At 44.5% G+C, this 21,667-nt stretch overlaps 1 protein-coding gene across 4 annotated transcripts in view; it reads left to right on the forward strand.

Annotated features, from left to right (window-relative positions):
* Positions 1–21,667, forward strand: part of Fyb1 (FYN binding protein 1) — a 126,860-nt gene that overhangs the window by 33,325 nt on the left and 71,868 nt on the right. For 3 of the 4 annotated variants that reach the window (XR_007591142.1, XM_050138943.1, XM_050138945.1), the window contains exon 2: positions 17,834–18,965. Coding sequence is in view for 3 of the 4 variants with exons in the window: in XM_050138943.1 (XP_049994900.1) it covers positions 17,834–18,965 (1,132 nt within the window). In the remaining variant the exon portion in view is untranslated. Of the gene's footprint in view, positions 1–6,243; positions 6,428–17,833; positions 18,966–21,667 lie in introns of those variants that run through there. The other variant, XM_050138944.1, reaches the window with a different exon arrangement.

Raw genomic sequence — 21,667 nt, forward strand, 5'->3', positions numbered from 1 at the left:
TTATTGTACCAGTTCTGAATTCCCTTCAGAGGAGTAGGCCTCAAATCCTGTCAAGGGAGTGGTTAGTTATCCCCGTAGACAGTCTTACTACTATTACACCGGTGAGCATGCCTCACCTGGAGCATTGGTATTATCACGCGCCGGGGCCAGCACTAGAGGGGATCACTGATATCTTTTCTCTCTCAGCAGCCTGCCTAGCAAGCACCTTTCAGAGCTGTGAAAGCTAACCAAAAGGGAGAGTTTCCTGGTCCCTACAATTCTTAGCTCTCTGGGTCCCGCAATCAAAGCAAGTGGCTTCTTCAGCAATAGGATCTTACCATCCAGTTGAGGTGGGCAACCAAGAGCAATGGTGACAACCTGCTTGTTCTGGGGTCTCTCTGACCAAAATCTCATAGAGCAGTAACTCATGAAGTCCAAAGACTGCTCTTCTAAAAGCACAGACAATTTAAAAACCATGGTGCATTTCTGACAATGTCTAAGGAAACCAACACCTAAAGATGTGACCATGTGACATAGCAAGTACTCTGTTGGGGAAAAGGAGGCAGGAGTTTGAGGGTGAAATGAGCTTAAAAAAGCAGATGTCAGGCGCCCCACATGAGGACAAGGGGGAGGCAAGCAGGGATGTAATGGAGGAGGGATGTCATGTGTGACTACAGATGTGTTCCAAACAGGTGAAAGGAGACCCCCCCCCTTGTCTTTAAGGACTCCAAATATAGTCCAATGGCGAAGTGCTTGCCTAGCGTGAGTAAAACCAGAGGATTAATACCCAGAACTGCAAAACACTGAAAAAAGGAAGAAAAAAGAAAGAGTTGGATTACTTTTATCCTGAGGGTTGGAAAGTCACTGAGATGCGTTAAGCAGATATGGTTCATTTATCAGAGGACGATCTTGATGACAGTCCTATGGGGAAAGGGTCCATTTGAAGAAGAGCAGTTCGGTAAGAAGTTATGGCTTTGTCACCCAGGAAGTGCGAGAGGCAGGACTCAGTGGGGGAGGGGAGGGCTAAATTCCAAAGATCCCTGGGAGGCTGAGGGGCTGGGACAAGCTGACAGGAGGTGAGAATGTGAGTCGGGAAAGGAGTCTACAGCAGATGCCCGGCTCAAGCCTACCTCACGTGTCTCATGTGAATGGTGACTGTCGGGACACTGACGAAAACTGACCTCTACTGTTTGCCTGGTTAGAAAAGCAGGAATAAGAATCTCAGCAGGCAAAGGAGACGTGAGGACCCATAGAGGACAAAAGGCTAACAAGGAACACCGTGAGCTGTGGGGGTGGGGAGAGGGGCAAACCAGACAGGGCCTCTTGGTGCACACTGGTTGGTAAGAAAACTTGCTAACCAAATCAAAAGGGTGGAGCCAGCAGGAAGGGAAGAGAAGGTTGTGGTTTTCTTGCCACCTCTGTGACCTCTGCTGACCTTCAGGATCCCCTCTCCCCACTTTAAAAAAAACAAATTCTGGTCAAGACAATTCATTAAGAAGGCAGAAAAATTGTTACAATTCTTGAACCTTCTATCTTAAACACTTTGTCTTTTTATTTCTTATGCTTCCAATCAAATGTTGTAGTCATAAGAGTACATGTTTTGTTGTAAAAAGATACACTCTAGATAAAACACATTAAACAGTCCATGGGGGATCATAAATCAGTTATTAATCCTCTTGTATATTCCCCCCATTCTCTTTCAAATCTATAGCCTCTTGTTTTTCATCATTGCTACTTGCATATATTTCTAAATACATAAATACAACCTTCTCAGCCTGCATAATGCTACTTATATCTATACATTTCAGGGTTGTCCATTTGGTACTGGATAATCAACTTGTGCTTTCCTTGGTAAAGACTATTTTTTTCCTATTCTCAGCGTTCCATAGGGCCTGTCATTATTTGTGTAGAGTGAGGTCTCACGAGCTTTCTTCTGACCATGATATTTATATATTTCACCTGCATGTTGGGACACTGTGTGCATTACCCACAGACGCCAGAAGAGGGCACCAAGATCCTCTAGAATTGGCAGATTGTGAGCCAAGATGTGGGTGTTGAAAACTGAACCCAGGACCTCTGGAAGAACAACCAGTGCTCTTAACCACTGAGCCATCTCTCCAGCCCAGACCTTTAAGTTCTGAATCTTGTTCTCCAGGGCAAATGTATGTCTAGGATCTTTAAACTCCAAAGTTGTCCAAAAAGTTTCCCAACTTTCTGGAGAAGCAAAAGAAAGAACAGATTAGAAGGATAACTTTGAGGTCAGAAGAAAAGACAAAGACAGAAGAGAGGAGCCACTGGGCTTTTTTTGTTTTTTTTTTTTTTCGCACATTACATCTGAGCCAGTCCTGCATGGTGTGAGTTGTGATGTTTCTCTTTATGCAGAAGTTTTGAGGAAAGGAAGAGGAAGTGGCCACAAAAGTCAGAAGAACAAAGCCAATTTCCAAAGCAAATTAAAATAAAACAAAAACTGAAATAAAATGAACAAATCAGTCATGCTAAAACTGTCAACAGACTTAAGACCTGGGGTCAAGTCAATATATACATTTATATAATTTCTTCAAAATCTTATACCTAATTTGATATTTCTAAAAATTGCACATGTAAGTCATGTGTATAACATGCTAAAGTACTTTAACTGTGATCTTAAAACTGAATAAAAACATTTAATAAAAAAAAAGTCAGAAGAAAATCAGCAGAGCCCATGTCTGCTCTCCACTTCCATATAACCCACTCTCTTCTTCATTGCCAGGGGGTCTGGGCATCTCGCAGCCTAACATGGCAGGGAGGAAGCCCAGTGGAGGGATGTGTCTCTCTGATGAGCTGTGATCTGAGCACACTTGGCTCACACAGCTGGCGAGCAGCCTGCAAATGTTGTGAGCTTTCACTGAGGCATGGATTCATTTGACCATCATCAGCTGCTAATGCTAATCTTGGTGGGGGAAGGGTGTGGCTCTGCTGCCAGATCCCCTTCTTTTCTGAGCAGCTAGAGGGGAGACCAGGGCTATCGATCCAAACCCAGATCCCTGGCACAAAGGAAACCATTGCCTCTGGACCAGATGACTTTCCATGCTCAGACACAGCCGCGGAGGCTTTGCCGGCACAGTCGAGCTAATGTGGTCACCAGCACCAGATGACCACACTTGAAACAGGACTGCCTGGGCTCTTGGTTTCCAGGTTGGTTACCTATTTTAAGACCCAGGATACTAACTAGTATTTTTTCCAGTGGAGTGGAAGTGTGATCACTGCTAAAATGAAACAGCAGTGAGAAGCTCTACTTCTAACGTGGAGACAGAGCAGCAAGCATATTGACAGGCAGAGGGTGTGTGCACACTAATCATTTTCCCGGGCAGATGGAATGGGTCTGAGGGAGAGGTAGAAGAATTGAGCTGGGTGATAAGAAAAGGGATGCTAAAATCCTGAGCAGGCATTTGATCCTGGGAGCGATAATGTTGGGAGGAGAAGGGTGGTTGCCACTCCCGCTGCACACCTTCCCAGCTCACAGCGCTTCACTGGCTGGCACTGTGCGATACTGCAGCATGGGATGGGGGGGGGGGGGAGTACCAGCTCAGGTTTCCGATCCGAGCATCAAGCCAATCATCGTTTGTTTGAAATCACTCCTGTGGGAGTGGAAGCCCTGAGCATTTAATAAAATGTCGAGAAGTATTGAGGCGTTACCTCAGATTGCGTGGCAGCTAGAAGGTCTAATGCTGGATTTGAGAAAACTTGGAATGGTTTTGTTTTGTATTTAATTGCTCAGATTTCCCAGTGATTTATCAAAGCTTTCACTGAGAAGTAACCACAAAAACAATGAAAACCTTATATAGTATATCAGTTTCTTTATTTTAATTTAAGATTTTTTTTTCATTTTACATACCAACCTAGTTCCCCCCTCCCCTACCTCCACTCCCCCACCTTCTCCCCATCCTCCCCATCACTCCTCAAAGGGGGTAAGGCCTCCTGTCACATCATGTGAGGAAAGGCCAAGGCCTGCCTCCCTGTATCAAGGCTGAGCAAGGTATCCAGCCATAGGGAATGGGCTCCAAAAAGCCAGCTCATATACCCTGGATAAGTCCTGGTCCCACTGTCAGCCCCATCCCCAACAGATCAAGCCATATAACTGTCACCCATATTCAGAGGGCCTAGCTTGGTCCCATGAAGGTTCTTCAGCTGTCAGTTCAGAGTCCATGGGCTCCCATTAGCTCAGGTCAACTGACTCCGTGGTTTTCCCAATCATGATATTGACCCCTTTGCTCATATGATCCCTTCTCCCTCTCTTTGATTGAACTCTAGGAGTTCAGCCCAGTGCTTTACTGTAGATCTCTGCATCTATTTCCATCAGTTACTGAATGATGGTTCTATGATGACAATTAGGGTAGTCATTAATCTGATTACAGTCGAAGGCCAGTTCAGGCACCCTCTCCACTATTGCTAGGAGTCTTAGTTGGGGTCATCCTTGTGGATTCCAGGGAATTTCCCTACCATCATGCTTCTCCCTAACCCCATAATGGTTCCTTCTATCAAGATATCTCTTTCATTGCTCTCCCTCTCCATCCCTCCCCCAACTCAACCATGTAGAACTCTCATGTTCCCATCCCCCATCCCCTCTCTTCCACTTCCTCCCAATTTACCCAGGAGATCTTGACTATTTTCCTTTCCTGGAGCCTTACATTTGTGTCTCTCCTAGGGTCCTCTTTTTTTACCTAGCTTCTCTGGGGTTGTGGTTTGTCACCTTTCATCTTGTTTGGGACATGGTCTCTTTTCTCTTCACCATTGTATTACTAGCCTTGCAGAACTGTGAGCTTCCCATGTTGCCATAGGAACTCTAGGAGTGCAGGTACATGCTGTCACACCTGACTCTATCTGAGTTCTGTGGACTTCAACTCAACTTCTCATAATTGTATGACAACTGCTTTACCCACTGAGGGTTTTCCCCCAGCCCATCGGTTTCTTTTTAAGACATAATGCAATTACGGTTAACAGAAAACATGTTCTTCATGATGCATTGTCTTTCTTGATGGAGGAGGAAGTGCTAGGGCTACATGTTATCCTGAAAGACTCACAGTGGAGACACTCTCCCTTTTCCACATCGAGTGTGCAAACAAAATTCATTTTCAGACTGTTACAGCCCAGGAGATGTCAAAACGCCACACTAAAGGGATGTTTTGTGAGGATAAAGAACCCCAAATGCACCCTGTGGAGGGACAACAGCCCCATGAGTGTAGCTCTCAGTTTCCTTAGAAAGAACAAGAAGAGGATACTGTCTGACAACTGACGGGGAACACGGAAGGAAGGATTAACTTCCACTCTAATTTGTTCATTTGTTCATTTTACAGTCCCTTTTAAAATGTAAGAAATTCTCCTTGTTTTGAGAGTTGTCTGTGGTGGCAGGTGCCTCTAATCCCAGCACCTGGGAGGCAGAGAAGAGCAGATCTTTGTGAGTTTGAGGTCAGCCTGGTCTACGAGAGCTAGTTCCAGGACAGGCTCCAAAGCTACAGAGCAACCCTGTCTCATAAATAAATAAATAAATAAATAAATAAATAAATAAATAAATCAACAAACAAGTTAATAAAGGAGAGCTGTCTGAAACAGATCACTGACCAGAGAGGGCAAGTGGGCTGTGTGGTTCACTAACCTATAAAGGACAGACCTTCCTGAAAGGACCGCTACAAGGTCATAGCCATGAAGAGAAGCAGCTTGTCCTGTTCACTGGGCTCGGAATAGTATTTGATTTTCATGTTTGTCCTTAAGATCACGAAAGAAGAAAGAAATTAGGTGAAATTTGTAAAATCCTGAGGATAGTTTCTTACCAAAGATTATCATCTAGGACCTTGTTTGCCTCTGAGTTTGAAATATGACGAGAACATTAGAAGTGAGTCCATGGGGCTCTCCAGCGCACGTGCTGCCTACACGCACCCCATTTCATCTCTAGACCACAGCTAGAGTTGGGCTCCAATTATTGCACACATTGGTTGGCGGGACTTTCCCAATCAAGAGTACAATTTGGTCTCCACCACAAAGTGACAGGTCCAGGAGCACAGACAGATCTTGGGAACAAAATCCTCCCTAAGACTTCGCCCTTTTGTACAATGGTGGCCACCGGAGCTTTGGTTTCCCTCTTTTGAATATCACATGCTTGGTGGGAAGGTCAGCAGAAGTAGATGGGCTGAATAGACACTTTTCAGTTCCCGTCTTTTCCCCTTCTTGCTCAATATCCTGAGGACAGAAGTGAACTTTTCTGTGTGTCAGCCTGGTACGGGGAAGAAGGGGCAGCTCATCCAACCAGTCCCCTACACACAGCCCTGCCAGGCATCAGAACGTGCCGCTATTTCTTGGTGTTTGTATGCAGGACAGACACAGCAGCTAAAAGCGGGGGAAGCCGAGGCATGGCCCCCAGGAAAACCCACTAACTGAGCCTAGTCGCCTTCCTACCTTCTTCTGCAGCAACCAGGTAACAAGGATGCCCAGGTCTCATCTCTCCCATCAGTGCATGGACTTTTACAGCAGGGAGTGATGCCACCTCTAGATTCTGGCAGGTCAGATTGTCCTGGCTGAGTAAGTGAGGGAAAGACATGTTCTGTTGGAAAACATGAGAGGAGATGGACATCGGATGCTAAATCTCAGCTGTATCTTAGCCAGGAGGGAGAAAAGCAGATAGAAAAGACAGCTGGGCCTCTTGTTCCTTGCAAACCTCTATCCTTGCAACAGAGCCAGAGGCACGATCCTACTGCCTGCAGAGCTGGGCACCAACGACTTGCCTCGTTCTCGCGCTTAACAAATGTAGGTTTGTCCTGCTGATGGGGGCAGGGGGAACTACATTTGGTTTCCTTCGGACTTTAAGATGTGGCAGAGCATGAGGTTTCTGTGAGATTCCCACACTGACAACAGAAAGAAGCAATAGCCATGATCCTCCTTCTCCAAGGAGGCCCTGGCACACTGGATAGATAATGACTACCAGCTACGAGTCAGCCAAGGAAGGCGTTGAGAATGGCCAGTAACTACGGGTTTGGGTTACAAGCTTTGGTTCTCTTGCATGTGCGGCTGTTGCTTTTGAAGAATGTATTAGGCTGTTTCTCCCCCTCCCCTTTATACTAGATTTATAGTGGAGTCATTAAAAGAGAACGGACTTTAGACTCTGCCTCCTATCACCATGTAACTCTGAAAGAGCCATATGATGTCTGTAAGTTTTCTTCTTTAACAAAGGATGTAGTGATTATTCTGGCCTCGTGGGTTTGTCATAGGGATAAAGTTACATATTGAGTACTAATAGGTAGCATTAAGTTATTGGTACTTGTTGTATAAAATATATTGGCACCAGGTACAAGTTTGCTTGTGTAGAAAAAATAAAGACTCTGTCGTCCCACAAGCAAAGCCATAGGTAGATATAGCCGCTCTCTTCCTGCTAGGAGGGGAGCTGCCTGAGGAGACACATACAGCAACACATACATATATGAGATCAGACACACAATGAGTCTAATGTCCCAAGAAACGAGCAACAGACAACAGGCAAAGGGGAGACAGATGAAGTTGTTCTTTCCAACCTAATCCCATCTTTAAAATGCTCTCCTCAAGGCAATCATTCATATCCGAGGAATTGTAGCCAGTTCCAGGAACCCTGTGAGAGAGCTGGCAGGGTATTTCAAAAAGAGGAAAGAAAGGCTGGGAAGGAAGTATATGACTTTCGCAGGTTGAAGTCAGCTCCACTTCCTTGTCATTTCCATCTCTTTAACTTCCATTTGGTTCGTCACACACACACACACACACACACTTCTTCCTGGGGGGGTCTCTCCACTTCCTTCCAGAGGAGAAATGCTGGTCCTGAAAGTTGATACCACCTCACAGAGCAGGGATGCTGACATCTAGTGTCCCGAAGCTTAAGTGCACATGATGGCTGGGAAGGACTCAGCAATTTGGATGCTGTTTTCAGATCCCACTTGTGTCAGAAGTTACCAAGGCAGGGAAGTTCAGGGATGTGCCTGAGCCATGCACTTGTCTGAGATGGTGCTGGGAGCTGCCTCTGAGGCCATGTTTCTAACAACAGGAACATAGAGAAAGTAAACCATGTCTCATGAGAAGGTTTGGTCCCTCTCTGGCTACTGAGATTGGTTAGAGCTGTTTGGTTTGTTAGTTAGACCAGGTGCCGTCTGTGAGCAGTAGGTAAATGAATGGGATGTCTGTGCCTCAATTGCTTTATTGACTTAAGTTTATATTTGTTAGGTGATGCCCCAAAATCTCCTGGCCCAGCACGCACAAGTGTATTTGCTGTCAGTGAAGCTACCAATCCCACAGTGAGGAGCAGAGTGTGTGTGCAAGACAGAGCTGCAGAGTGAGGTTCAATACCACACTGAGGAGAGCCGGAGAGCAAGATAGAGACACAGACTAAGGTCCTGGGGGGCATCAGGACAAGTCCCTTATTCTGCTACTTTTCTGTCAAACTGTGGCCCCATGTGTAAGGCTTTGTTTCTTTGTCAGACACCGTGACTCAATGCTAGGGCCACCAATTCGACTGGGTTAGCTGTAAGACCCAATTTTACCTCCTTGCTTGTCACTAAAGCTCAGGGCTAAGGTTGTTCTTAATTACCGTACAGTTACTGAGTGTGAGAGGAAGAATTGGAATAGCCTCTGCCCCAATCGCCAGAGCAAATCAAGTATGTGTCCAGGTAGATGCAAGAAGCCAGTAGGAAACTGTAGAAGCCAAAAGATATTTTCGTATCAGAAGCTAGTCTGGGAATTCTCTGGTGATGCGGAAAGCCCCAGATTCACCCTGCTCATGTAACTTTGCTAACCAGCCTAGTTGCAGAAACAGGAAGTCAGGAAAGCCATGAGGCTGTATAAGCACAGCATATTCTTTGGTTGGTGGTTAATCTTAGCAGTGATCTGAATGGCATTCTGAGTCACCATGGAAACAAATCTCTGGAGGTGTATAAGGGTTAGGTTAATCGATGTGGAAGGACCTAGCCCTGACTGAGAGGGGACCATTCTGTGGGCTGAGAGCCCCAACCACGAAAAAAGACGGAAATTGAGCCGAGCACAGGCATTCAGCATGTGGTATAACGTGACCGGATGCCTCCTTCTGCCGCCATAACTTCTTAGCCGTGGTGGAATATACCTTCCAAAACCATAAGGCAAAATAAACCGTTCTTTCTTTTCCCTGAGCTACTGTTTTCTTCCGGTCTCTTGTTGCAGCAACAATATAGTAACTGACTCACTCGGGTAACTGGCTTGCTGGGGCAAGCTTCCTGAAAACAGGCCAGAATAGCCTATGACTTGGCTTGGGCAGGTTAAGTGCCAAGTCCCCTCTGCTGCTTGTCACTAATCACTAAACACAGTTGGATGCCACCCGGGGAGAAAAGGACAGCAATAAATGGTGACCCTGTAATGCAATCACGAGAAGAACCCTTCCTGCCCTTCTTTTCTAAACGTCATCCATTTAAGCACTTCGAATCTCACAGAAACCTAGCACAAGGGATTTCAGGTGGAGGTACATGTTTCGGTTTCTAGTGATTTCTGTTACAAAATACTATGACTGTGGCTTGTAACAATGGAAGGTGGTCTTAAGTCAGGGTGTCAGACAGAACCAAGTTCAATGGCTCGGTCCTTTAGTTGGTTCCATCAGACCATGCTGGTATCGGGGTCTTCTTGCCAAGTGCCTTGTGAAAGTGGTTGGTTTCTATATCCTCCATCCTTCTTTAGAGCTGGTTCCCAAGTTCCACCACATTTCCCCATGATTTGATTTCTGTCTTTGGACTTCCACTGGTATCTTCTATTAGATTTTTGGAGTGACACTCCCCATTATCCCGGGAGCTCAATTCTGCTTCATTAGAAGCACTGAAGATCAACCCAATGTGTCCATGATGTTTTGACACTAAAGGGAAATTTCATTTCTGAGAGACAGAGACAGAGACAGAGGAACAAAGGAAAGAAAGAGGGAAGGAAGGAAGGAAGGAAGGAAGGAAGGAAGGAAGGAAGGAAGGAAGGAGGGAGGGAGGGAGGGAGGGAGGGAGGGAGGGAGGGAGGGAGGAAGGAAGGGAGGGAGGGAAAGAGTCCTCAAGATGATGCTGCTACCCCCAACCTGTGCTTCCTATTTTCAGATGTCTCCATGTCACAGGACACCACCCAAAATACCTGTATTTACTGTGTTGCCCAACAACTTTGGTCATTTAAAGTCATTTTTCTAGCGCTCTAATAGTGTGTTGCTTGCCTTATCCATGCTGGTATTTGACATCGAGCCAATATTATCTATTACATCATATCTGATTTAACACTGCTCCAAGCCCTGATTTTAACTAACCTTACTGAATTTTTGTATAATTGTAGAACATAGTTAACATAAAATCTGACATTTTTTTTCCTTTTTCATTTGTGTAAATGTGTGTGTGTTGTGTGTATGTGTTTTGCATATGTGTGGATGAGAGGGGGGAGAGAAATAAGAGAGTGTGTGTATGTTGTGTGTATGTGTGTGTGTGAATGGGGGGAGAGAAAGAAGAGTGTGAGAGAGAGAGAGAGAGAGAGAGAGAGAGAGAGAGAGATTCAATAGGAATTTAAGGCTAGTGGGGAATCAGAGATTCATACTCCAGAGCTCTTCGATCTTATTCATTGAGTTAGTCTCACAATTGAACCCAGAGCTTAAAAGTGGGGCTGGTCTCAATAGCTAGCTTGCTCTAGGGATTCCCCCCGCCTTTGCCTTCCAAGGCTGAAATTACAGGTAGCCACCAATCCCATCCAGACTTTACATAGGTCCTCAGGTAGAGAAGGAAGCATTTTAAGCACTGAGGCATTTGCCCAGTCCAATTGTGTGTGTGTGTTGTGTGTATATGTGTGAATGAGGGGGGAGAGAAAGAAGAGTGTGTGTGTGTGTGTGTGTTTGTGAATGAGGGGGGAGAGAGAGGAGAGAGAGAGAGTGTGTGTGTGTATTTCAATAGGAATTTAAGGCTGTGTGAAGTCTACAATTCTGTATCACATATGGTCACATTGTTGTGCAGCCCTCACCATCTCTAGGAACATTTAATGTTTCCCATCTGAAACTGGGCATCTATTAAGTGTTAATTCCCCATTCCTTTCCTCCCCAGCTTCTGGCAGCCTCTCTGCCTGTATGAATTCAGCTACACTGGGTACCTCATGTGAATGGAACCACAGAATGCTAGTTTCTAAGTGACTGGTTTGGTTCACCTAAGTGAATCAAAGTGTCCTCATAGGTTATATGATAGCAAGGCCAGAATTTTCCTTCTCTTGTATATAAAATCATACACTTAATAATGTGATTATTTTTCCCAATCATAGAATTAGCAATAAGAAGCCAGGCGATGGTGGCGCATACTTTTAATCCCTGCACTTGGGAGGCAGAGGCAGGAGGATCTCTGTGAGTTTGAGACCAGCCTAGTCTACAGAGCTAGTTCCAGGACAGGGCTCCAAAGCCACAGAGAAACCCTGTCTCAAAAAACCCAAAAAAAAAAAAGAATTAGCAATAAGACACCAGAATACATAAATTTTTGCTAAATATAGGAATAAATGGAGGTGATTCATACCCTGGAATAAAGAACAGGTAATAAACTAAAGAGTGTCAAAGTGAGATACACTAAATTCAGAGTGTACACAATGGATATCTAGAACTCTCAAGTAGGATGAACCACTATCTGGATGGATGGATGGATGGATGGATGGATGGATGGATGGATGGATGTTTGATGAATAAATGAATGATTGAATTCGTGAGTGAAGGAATGATAACCCTAAGCAGATGAAGTCATGAAGTCCCCCAGAAAGGTGAGGGAAAGAGGATGGCAAGGTACCAAGAGCAAGATGTCTACCACAGGAAGTGTGAAACAGAGAGCATCACAATTTTAATGAGAAAGGGCGTGGTCCAGTGAAGAACCCTATGACACCAAAGGAGAAGGAAGCAGCCTAGCTCCTCACACAGTGTACGTGTGTGTATGTGTGTGTGTGTGTGTGTGTGTGAGAGAGAGAGAGAGAGAGAGAGAGAGAGAGAGAGAGAGAGAGAGAGAGAGAGAGCACAAGAGGTGTCAGGTGATTGTGTTACTGAAGGCTGACACTAGAGATGTCTTTGAAGGTGATTGGTGATCATATCATTGAAGGCTGGCATTAAACACTTAATGCATGTGTTTTCTTCAGTATTCAAAAGGGGCAAGAGACAGAATGGGATGGGGTAGGAAATGAGACAGAAATGGCTGCATTGTCACACTCTGGGAAGTAATAGTTCAAAATACCATCTGTTTCTGTTCTAGAACCTTCCTCACACTTCTCTTAATGTCTGTTGTTTACTTAGCTTAAAACTCTGAATCTCCCCTGAGTAGCAGTTGCCTCCTGCCTCAGTCAGTGCGTTGCCATCTGAGCAGATCTCTCGCCTCAGCCGAGCTTCTCAGTCAATAGGATGTTTATATGTATTCAACAAACTGAATTTTCTCCTGCTGTTTTTAGTGAGCAATCACTAGAAAGAGTAACAGAAAGCTAAGACAATTGGAGACACAGGAAAAACAGAAAAACTTATCCTGTATTACAGAATAAACAGTAATCCCCCAAGAACCAAATCAACAACAGGTAACATACATGTAAAAACCTTTTACAATTATCTATAAGCTCAATAGTTAAAATGTAAATTCTTCAAAGACAATCTTTGAATTTCATACACTTTGATAATGTAAGCTAAAGGAACTTGAAAAACCCTAAACTAATGTAGGCTGAGTTTGCTGTAATATACACCATCCTATTATTTATGCCCACACACGTATATAGGTTAGAAAAGCAAAACAAGCAATTTTAGGACTGCTCATTGTTCTATAGTATCTATAGAATCTATACTACCATCCTCTGTGTTCTCTGCATCCCATCTCTGCTCACATCATGAAGACATCCTAGTCTTTGAGGGGGAATATGAAAATCCTGCTGATTGCCTCTTTGTCAATGCAAGGCAGTTGGGAGCCAAGCCATCAGCATCAGGGCTCTATGGCTTGCTAAAGTCTCTTGCTTCCCCCACCCTCCATTTACAAAGCAGAAACAAGAGAAAGATCCTGGTTTTAACAGGTGCTTTGGGTAGCATTAGAACCAATGCTACAATGTGATACCCACAGAAGTTTCCTGACAGCACAATCAGGCCAACCCACCATAAAGAAATAGACAAACACACACAGCTTTGGGAGAGCCCACGGGCGCCAGTTGTATTCTTCATGGGACACTTTCCCTCAAAGTGTAAGCCACTGAGGATAAGGCATTGCTGGCTGGAGAGATATCCAAAAAAATCACCTCCACCTCCTCGTGTAGAAAGGGTCTTCGCAACTAAGGCTGTCACTGCCGCTTCTGCCGCCAGCTCCTCCCACCAATGCCCTGCCCTCTGAAGCACTCAGCTCCTGCTCTCAGGAACTTAAGTTTGCGGTGAGAGACAAGTTCCCACATCCTGTTGAGAAGGGGCCTTGCACTCACTCCAGCCTCAGAAGTTCAGCTGACTGGAACCCACTACAGTCCTTTTGTAATGGGATGGAGATGGAAGAACGGATTCGTGGCTGAGGTCAACCAAGAAGTGAAGAAATAATTTTCCAGCTTCTCTGTGGATCAGTCACAGGGAAAATCAAGTTGATTCAGTCCATCAGTGGGTGTATTTAATGCATATTGTGGGAGAAAGTTCCAGGCCTGAAGGGGATGTTTGCATGGGAGGAGGCATGTTCCTAACGAGGGAAGGAAAGTAAAATCAGGTCCTTGCTTTTACGTCTCACCAAGTAGACAGTGTACACACTAAATATGCAAATTATCATGAGCTAAATGTTTGTGCAATGCTGTTGGAGGGAAATAAATTTCTTTGTATATCTGTTGGTCTATACTGGGGCTTACCATCTTCGTATTTGATTAAGGTTTTATCATAAGTATTATATTTCCACCTTCCACTACCTCTTACTTTATAACTTTATTGGGTAATTTCTGATAATAAGGAGTTTCAAGAATATTTATTTTAAGATAAAAAAAAATGCCTTCTTCCAAGTGTACCAGGTAAACCAGATGAAATACCTTCAAGGAGAAGAGACAGCATTCTGCTTCGTGAATGTGTGTGTGAGTGTGCGTACACATGTATGCATATGTGTGCATTCATGTTGGGTGTGAGTGTCTGTGCATGCACATGTGTTGGGAAGAGAGAAGGGATTGGTTATACAAAGTGTATCTGTCATTGTCTTTCTTCTACAAAGCAAACCACTATGCCTGAAAATTATTTCTCTATGTTAGTTTGATCTTCTTGAATCCATGACATTTCAATGACTTGCTTACTACTTCAAGACGGAGAGCTTTTGCAGGTTGGGGAAGGGTTTCTGTTCTCTCTGTGTTTCGTTATGCCTTCCAGCCAGTCTTTGGCAGAGTGGCATCACTAGCACCAGCATGAAAGCTGGGCCTTTCCTGTCCTTGCTCTCTCCGACTTCCTGCTCCTTGTGTGTAATCGGGTAAACCGCAGAAAGGACTACGACTGCCTTCCCAGAGTTTTTTTTTTTTTTTCATTATGCATGAGCCCCTCACAGCCTCAGGTTGTCCTATGACGCTACTGTACCTGTGGTCCTGATGTTGGCGATCACGCCAGGAGTAAGAAAGAATGGTGGCCAGTGAGAAGAATCAGGATTCAGAGCAAGTGAGTCGACGTAGCAACAAAAGAGGGAAGACATGCCCCACAATCTAAAAATTATCAACAAACTTTTTTAAAAAAAATGCATAAATGGTTATTATTAACTTATGTTTCCCTAGAGATTAAGCACATTATAGACCATCACAGAAAAACATTTTTTTTCTTTTGTGCATTCTGCCTAGGAAGGAATAACAACACCCACAGAGATGATTCCTCCTCCTCTTGCTTTAATCCCAAGAATGGTGAACACATCTTAACAAGGTCAAAATTGAGCTTCCAAGTTACTTTTGATTTTCATTAGTTGTCTATCATTCAAATATCCTTTATTTCTTTTGCACTTTAAAAATCTATGCAAGCATTTGTGATGTGGCTCAGTAGGAGAGTCCTTACCTGCCACTCACACTTCCTTTGGTCTGAGTGTGGCATTTTTACTAAGCTAAATCATCTAAGGTTATCAACCCTTAGCTTCAATTTTAACGTGAATAGCTAGATTTTTGTTTTTGTCATTGATGAAAGAAGACAACAATGATTAAACATTAATAGTCTTGCATTCTGGTTTCACTACAAATTGAATATTTATGCATTGCTTTTACTTTAAAAGGGGGCTGGGGAGCTGATGAGATGGTTCAGTAGTAAAAATGCCTGCCACCAAGCCAAATGGCCTGAGTTCAGCGCCCAGGACCCATACGGTGCGAGGAGAGAGCTAACTTCTGAAAACTGTCCTTTTGTGCAGTTCAGGTTGCTGATGTGCCAAACACACCAGGGAGCCTGGCTACCCTCACTGTTTCTTCAAGGGTCCCGTCACTCCTCCCTCCCCACCTTGCAGCATCCACTGAAAACTCTCAAGAGGACAGTGACTCAGACTCAAACACCATAACTCTGTGTGTAACTGACAAGTGTGTTTGTTTGAAGATACGTTAGTGCAAATAATTCAATTTAGACTCTATCTGGAAAAGACGGTGCTATATTATGAATGAATTAGAAACAATTATGATGGCAGAAAAAAAATCAGTGGTTAAGTGCTGCATTCAATTCTTAATCCATTTGTTTATATATTTTTTGTTTGTTCAGAGCTAAGGACCAAACTTAAGGCCTTGTGTTTGCTAAGCAAGTACTCTACCACTGAGCTAAATACCTAACCACTTGTATTAACCCATTTAATCTGTGCCAAAACAAACAAGAACAGAGTGACAAGTGGGATTAGAGTTCCGACTTCAGAGATTAAGAAAGCAGATCAGAAAAGTCAATAATCTGATAGATGCCATGCTTGTGCCTCAGTCAGATAGCTTCAAGGCCCAGACCTCCGTTACTGCAGACACTCGCAAGGTCTCCTGGATCCAGATTAGTAGGCGAGACTAAAGTTTCCACTGTACATCCACAACTTCCATATTTTCCGAGCTAAAAATAAGCATGATGTTTTACAATGGCCAGGGGTATTTCAAGGGTTCTTCCCTGTGCTGTGTAAGGCACGAAGCCAGTTGGCAGAGCCGGGCTCAGTTCCCCGGCAGTGCAGCGAGGAGGGAGAAAAGATGATGTCGGTAAGGTTTCTTCTTTATACAAAAACAGGAAGCCGTCTGATGTGCGAGTGTTCTCTCACACTGTACACCCTGCCTGCCCTGTGGACTCCTTTAATGCACCTTGAAGCAGCACCATGGCATTGTTTGCATGAGGAGATAAGAAAGCTCATGGCTCTTCCTTATCACCTGGCTCCCAAGCCTAGGTCCTTAAATCGCTTCGCTATTCCACCTTGGTTGTAATAATCCTCAATGAAATTATACATAAAGACTATAAATTATGCCTCTATAGAAGTGTAGGGATCAAAAAATTTGTTCTCAGGAATAAACTTCCTTGCAACCAGAGAGCAAACTTTTGTGAATGCTTGTGTGTGCACACATGCATGTGCGCACCTATGCATGTGTGTCTGTGCACACATTGTGCACTAAAGATTGAGCTCAGAACCCTGCCCGTAATGAACACCTGCCCCATCTTCTGTCTAGTTTCTCATACTGCTTTCTCTTTCTCTGTGAAGCTTCAGTCAGAGCACTGAGCGAGAGGCTTCTTCCTGCTTTTTAACTTTTTTTTTTTTTTGAGGTGGGAGCTCATGGAGCTGAGTCTTGTCTCTGTCTCAGACTTGCTATTTAGTCAAGGATGACTTTAACCTTCATAAACTTCTGATCTTCTTGTCTCGGCCTCCTAAACGCTGGCACTGGAGAGTGTACCCCCATGCCTGTTTTTTTATTTCTATTTCATGCTAAGCATCTGAGCCAGGGCTTCATGCATACTAGGCAGATACTCTCTCAACTGAGCCACATTCCCTGCTCAAGCACCGTGGTTTTTTTTTTTAAAAGAAAGAGCAAACACACCATTAATTGTCCCAGGTTAAACTGGACTATATTAACAAAGAAAGGGGAACGTCTGCCTGTCTTTCCTGAGTAATTTCCTAATTCTTGTGAGGGGGTAGGTGAGGCAGGCCCTCAGGGAACTGATAAAAGTCATTATGGAAGAGACGAGACTGAGAGAAAGATCTGGAAATGAGATAATCCCAGCCAGTTCCTACTGCTGGTCTGTTGCCTTCCCTAAAGAAGCTTCCGCCTCATGTTAGCCTGCATGCAGCCACACAGTAGCAGTCTGCATTTATAAATGAGGAACCCTCATCCCGTTCCTTTCAGAAGGGCTGGCTTGCTCTGTACTGCCTCCCCGATAGCAGACGGACTTTAAATGCAACAGGAACAGGAAAGCTCTAGCCAGCCGCAATGAAGCTAGCATTGCTTTGCTGGGTCAAAGCACAGAGCCTGAATTCACAATGTCTACTTTCTTTTTTAAGTCCAGTTTCCACATGAGTCTCAGCTGTAAAATGTGGAAGAATTCATTGGTTGGTCACTTCCATATGTTTTTTCAAGTGAAGCGAAAGTCTGGAGAAATATGAAGCATGAGTAAGCCCAACGAGATAGCTAGGCAAGCAGTGAGGGGACAGAGAAACCTTCTCAACACAAACGAGTGAGTCTCTGTGTGACAAAGAGAAGTTTATGCACAGCCACAGCCCTCCCTTTTCAGAAAAACCCTCACTACTTATTTTGCCATAGAGGAACTTAAATGTTACAATAGCTGGCCAGCCAATCAGCAGCACCCCGACACCGCAGCACTCTGGCCGCAGATCAGGAAGCCCTTGAAGGTATAGTATTTTAAATTGCAAGTGAGACTTCTGGGTTCTCAACTGGCCTTTGTTGTTCCCTGTGCTCGTAGGATGGAAAAACAGATGTAAAATCCCTCATGGCGAAGTTCAACACAGGAACTAGCCCGACAGAGGAGGTCTCCACCAACAGCAGGCCTTTCAAAGTTGCCGGCCAAAACGCGCCTTCGGGAATACAAGCAAGAAAGAATTTATTTGACAACCAAGGAAATGCCAGTCCTCCCGCCGGACCCAGCAACACGCCTAAGTTTGGGACCACAAAACCACCCTTGGCAGCGAAACCTACCTATGAGGAAAAGTCTGACAAGGATCCCAAACCCCCATTTTTAAAACCTAGTGGAGGGAACCAAAGATTTGGAACACAGCCAAACTCGGCTTCTAGAGACCCCGAGATCAAAGCGGGGTTTCTGAAACCTGTAAGCCCCAAACCCACCAGTTTGACTAAAGAAGATCCTAAACCGGCGTTTTTACGACCTTCTGGGAATAAACTTCACAATTTGAACCAAGAGTCGGACTTAAGGACGCCAGGACCAAAGCCAGGGCCTACTCCCCCAGTACCCGAAAACGATGTAAAGCCAGGGTTCTCAAAGGTGGCCGGAGCTAAGAGCAAGTTCATGCCTGCCGCACAAGATGCTGACACCAAACCCCGATTTCCCAGACACACCTTTGGCCAGAAGCCATCTCTGAGTACAGAGGACTCTCAGGACGAGGAAGGTACCTCTAAAAATGCAGCTGTCCAGAAAGGACCCCCAGTGCCACTGGGGACCAAGGGCAAGGCTGGCCCTTTCAAACCAGCCAGGGAAGACACAGAGGAAAAGGACAGCGGGACGTCAAGTTCGCCCTTTCCTGGAGTGGTTCTGAAACCTGCCGCAAACAGAGGGAGCCCAGGGCCCTCCAGAAACTCTGAAGAGAAAAAAGAAGATAGGAAAACAGATGTTACAAAGAACATCTTTCTGAATAAAATGAATCAGGAAGAACCGGCCCGGTTCCCTAAGGCCCCTTCCAAGCAGACAGCAGGGACACCATGGGGTCAAAGTCAGGAGAAGGAAAAAGGAGACAAGAATTCAGCAAGCCCCAAGCAGAAGCCTCTGCCTCCTCTGTCCGTCTTGGGCCCGCCTCCACCCAAGCCCAACAGACCACCCAATGTTGACCTGAGCAGATTCCGCAAAGCTGACGCTGCAAACAGTGAGTGTTTCTCATTGCTAGTAACTGTGGTTTACTCACAGTGGAGAGCATTGCAGATTCTAGGAGAAGCTTTAGAGCAAGGAGCGATTGCATAACTGATGCCCGTGCGAGTAGAGGGTCAATTTTCCTTTGGTGGTTTCTTCACTTTGTGTAGGAGGTCTGAGAAGGTCGAATATCCGAGTTCTATTGGAGTATTGGATGAGAAAGTGCCTGGCGGGGGTGTGTGGGGGGCACTGACTTTTTAGAGTGGAATAATGGGAAAGAAATACACCTATTTGACTAATAAGCGGTTTTGCTTAAGGATAACCATTGCGTTTATTCCCTTGGGTTTTATTTTTGTTGATTGAGAGAGATGTGATGCCCATCCCCAGTCAAAGAGAGAAGTGGGCAGACCTCTAAGTCAGCATTCTAGAAGGGCTCAAATGTCATGACTGAAGGATGTCTGCCTTGTCAGGAGGCATTTTCAAATGTCACAGTGGACAATGCTAACGACATTTTGGAAGTAAAGCCACTTCCTACAACACAATAGCAGTCTCTCATCCAGGTCAAAAGGTCAATGCTGCAAATGCTATTGATCATATTGCCTAAGCCCAAGATTTAAGCAGGAGAGTTTATAGGAGATGGTATTTCATAGTTTTTTTTTTTATTTTAGCTGGGTTTTTTTTTAAATTTCCCAATAGTATCTGTACTATTGCAGTTTATGAAGGCATACATAGCTAGTAAATGAAGGAAGACAAAGTGTGTTTTGCTGTCCTTCTAGAAGACTGGTCTAGATTTCTTCCCAAGGCGTTATTGCAATATTACGGTGTTTGGGTGGAATTAGATACTGAATGTCTCTGTAAACACTTGTCACCCTGTGTTGTGATGAAGAAAGCTCACTCATGCCTGTGGTGATTAATATTCTAGCAAATGGTGAACGACTACTGTCCCTTGTAAGATGAAAAAAAAGATAGTTACACGTGATCATACCCCTTTAAGTCATATGTTTTTCCAAAAAAATTCATCATCATCTTAATCTATGTAATGTGGTATAGGCCTGTGACTCAGGAATGGGCAGGTGGAGGCAGGCAGATCAGAAGTTCAAAGTGTTGGGACTGACTACTTTAGAGAGTTTGAAGCCATCCTGAGCTACGTGAGATTCTACCTTAAAAAGAAAAATCTTGTCTGATACAAGCAGGTTTAAGCATAACCATTGTCTCTGGTAGACCTTCGCACAGGCTCCCTCTGCCTAGCTGAGAGAGAACGTAAGGTGAAGTCTAGGAGGCACAAGGCTGTCATCACCTCCAGACTGTGCCGCCTGCTCCTGACTGGGACCAAGAGAAAACAGCCAATTCTACCAGGGGTGGAGAAAGATCACAGAGCCAGGTTCCCATGATGATTACCCCAAGACTGGTATCGTCAAGTTTGCCCCCTTCTTGATTCACCAAGTTCACCCAATTTGATGTGTATCCTCCAACTCGGAATGGCAGCTTGCAAGGACCGTTCTAGATGGCTGCTAGAGCCACCAAGGTTTTCTGAGTTCGCAGCTTTTTCTCCAGCTCTGAAGTGCTGGTGATAAATGTGCCTAGCTCGATATGAAGCCTCACACTGAAGGACTTTGGGTCCTTGCTGCCTGGGACAATTCAGAACATTAGCCATTCACTTGCACTAAGGTGGGAAAGAAAAGAGATTGCGTGCTTAGAAAAAGAAAAGGTCTACCAGATGTTTATCAATGACTCTTTTCATCAGTTTACTAAGTTGTGAGGCTACTGATGGGGGTAAAATGCTTTGCAGTGAATGTAGAGACGGGCTCCAAGCAGCCCATGTCTTATAGTTGCTTAAAGTAGTTACAGCAATTTCCAAATTACTGAAATGGCCTGTGTCATCCCCTTGGCCTTTAAACCCCTAGGATTCCTTCCTACTTTCTGCTGCCTTGCTCCTTCTCTATTTTCACATCCAGATAAATATTTGCCATTTGTAGAGGACTTTCACATCGCATTATACAATCCTACTCTATGTATTCGGTGCAGGCAATGACATGGAATTCTATCCCAGCACAGTTAGGGAATTTGTCCAAGTTGTAGCTTACCTACGCAGGGCCACAACTGCTTCTTGTGTGTCTCTGATTCTATAGACTGTGCCCATCTCTGTCCCAGTCCCCATGCTAGCTGCCTTTCATGAAATGTAGACTCTTGAAATGATGAATCGGGAACAAATGGTACCCAAAGACTCCGCGACCCTGTCTTTTGTTCTGTCTTTTGGTTAAAATGTGTCTTTTTAAAAATTACTATCATAAAACTGTGAGCTCCCTTAAAGCAGAAATCGGTTTGCTTAGCATTCTCCTCTCCTTTGTGGAACAAAAAGGCATGAATTTTCATCACTTTCCTAGGGGTGTACTCCCACAGAAGGATATTAATATGAAGCTAGCTGCCCCCAGCTTTTTCAGTATTAAATATTAATGCTCTCCATAGTTTACTAATAACTTCTGCATATTGTCTGTACTTTCAGTTAAATGGAGCTTTGGCACAAAATGAATTCTACACAAAGCGCCCCTCCTCGAAGAGATCTTCTCAGTGTCTTGTCTGTAAACTGCAAACATGCATATATCACACTGTTTTCCGAATGGGGAATAACAGTACCATGTAATAGCTGAAAACATTTTTGGTTCCTCCACCCCCACCAACACGAGAACCATTTACAACTACAAAACCCTAAACACTTTC

Source organism: Alexandromys fortis, unplaced genomic scaffold, assembly GCF_014885135.2.
Source record: "Alexandromys fortis isolate MF-2015 unplaced genomic scaffold, M_Fortis_MF-2015_v1.1 scaffold_37, whole genome shotgun sequence".
NCBI lineage: Eukaryota > Metazoa > Chordata > Mammalia > Rodentia > Cricetidae > Alexandromys > Alexandromys fortis.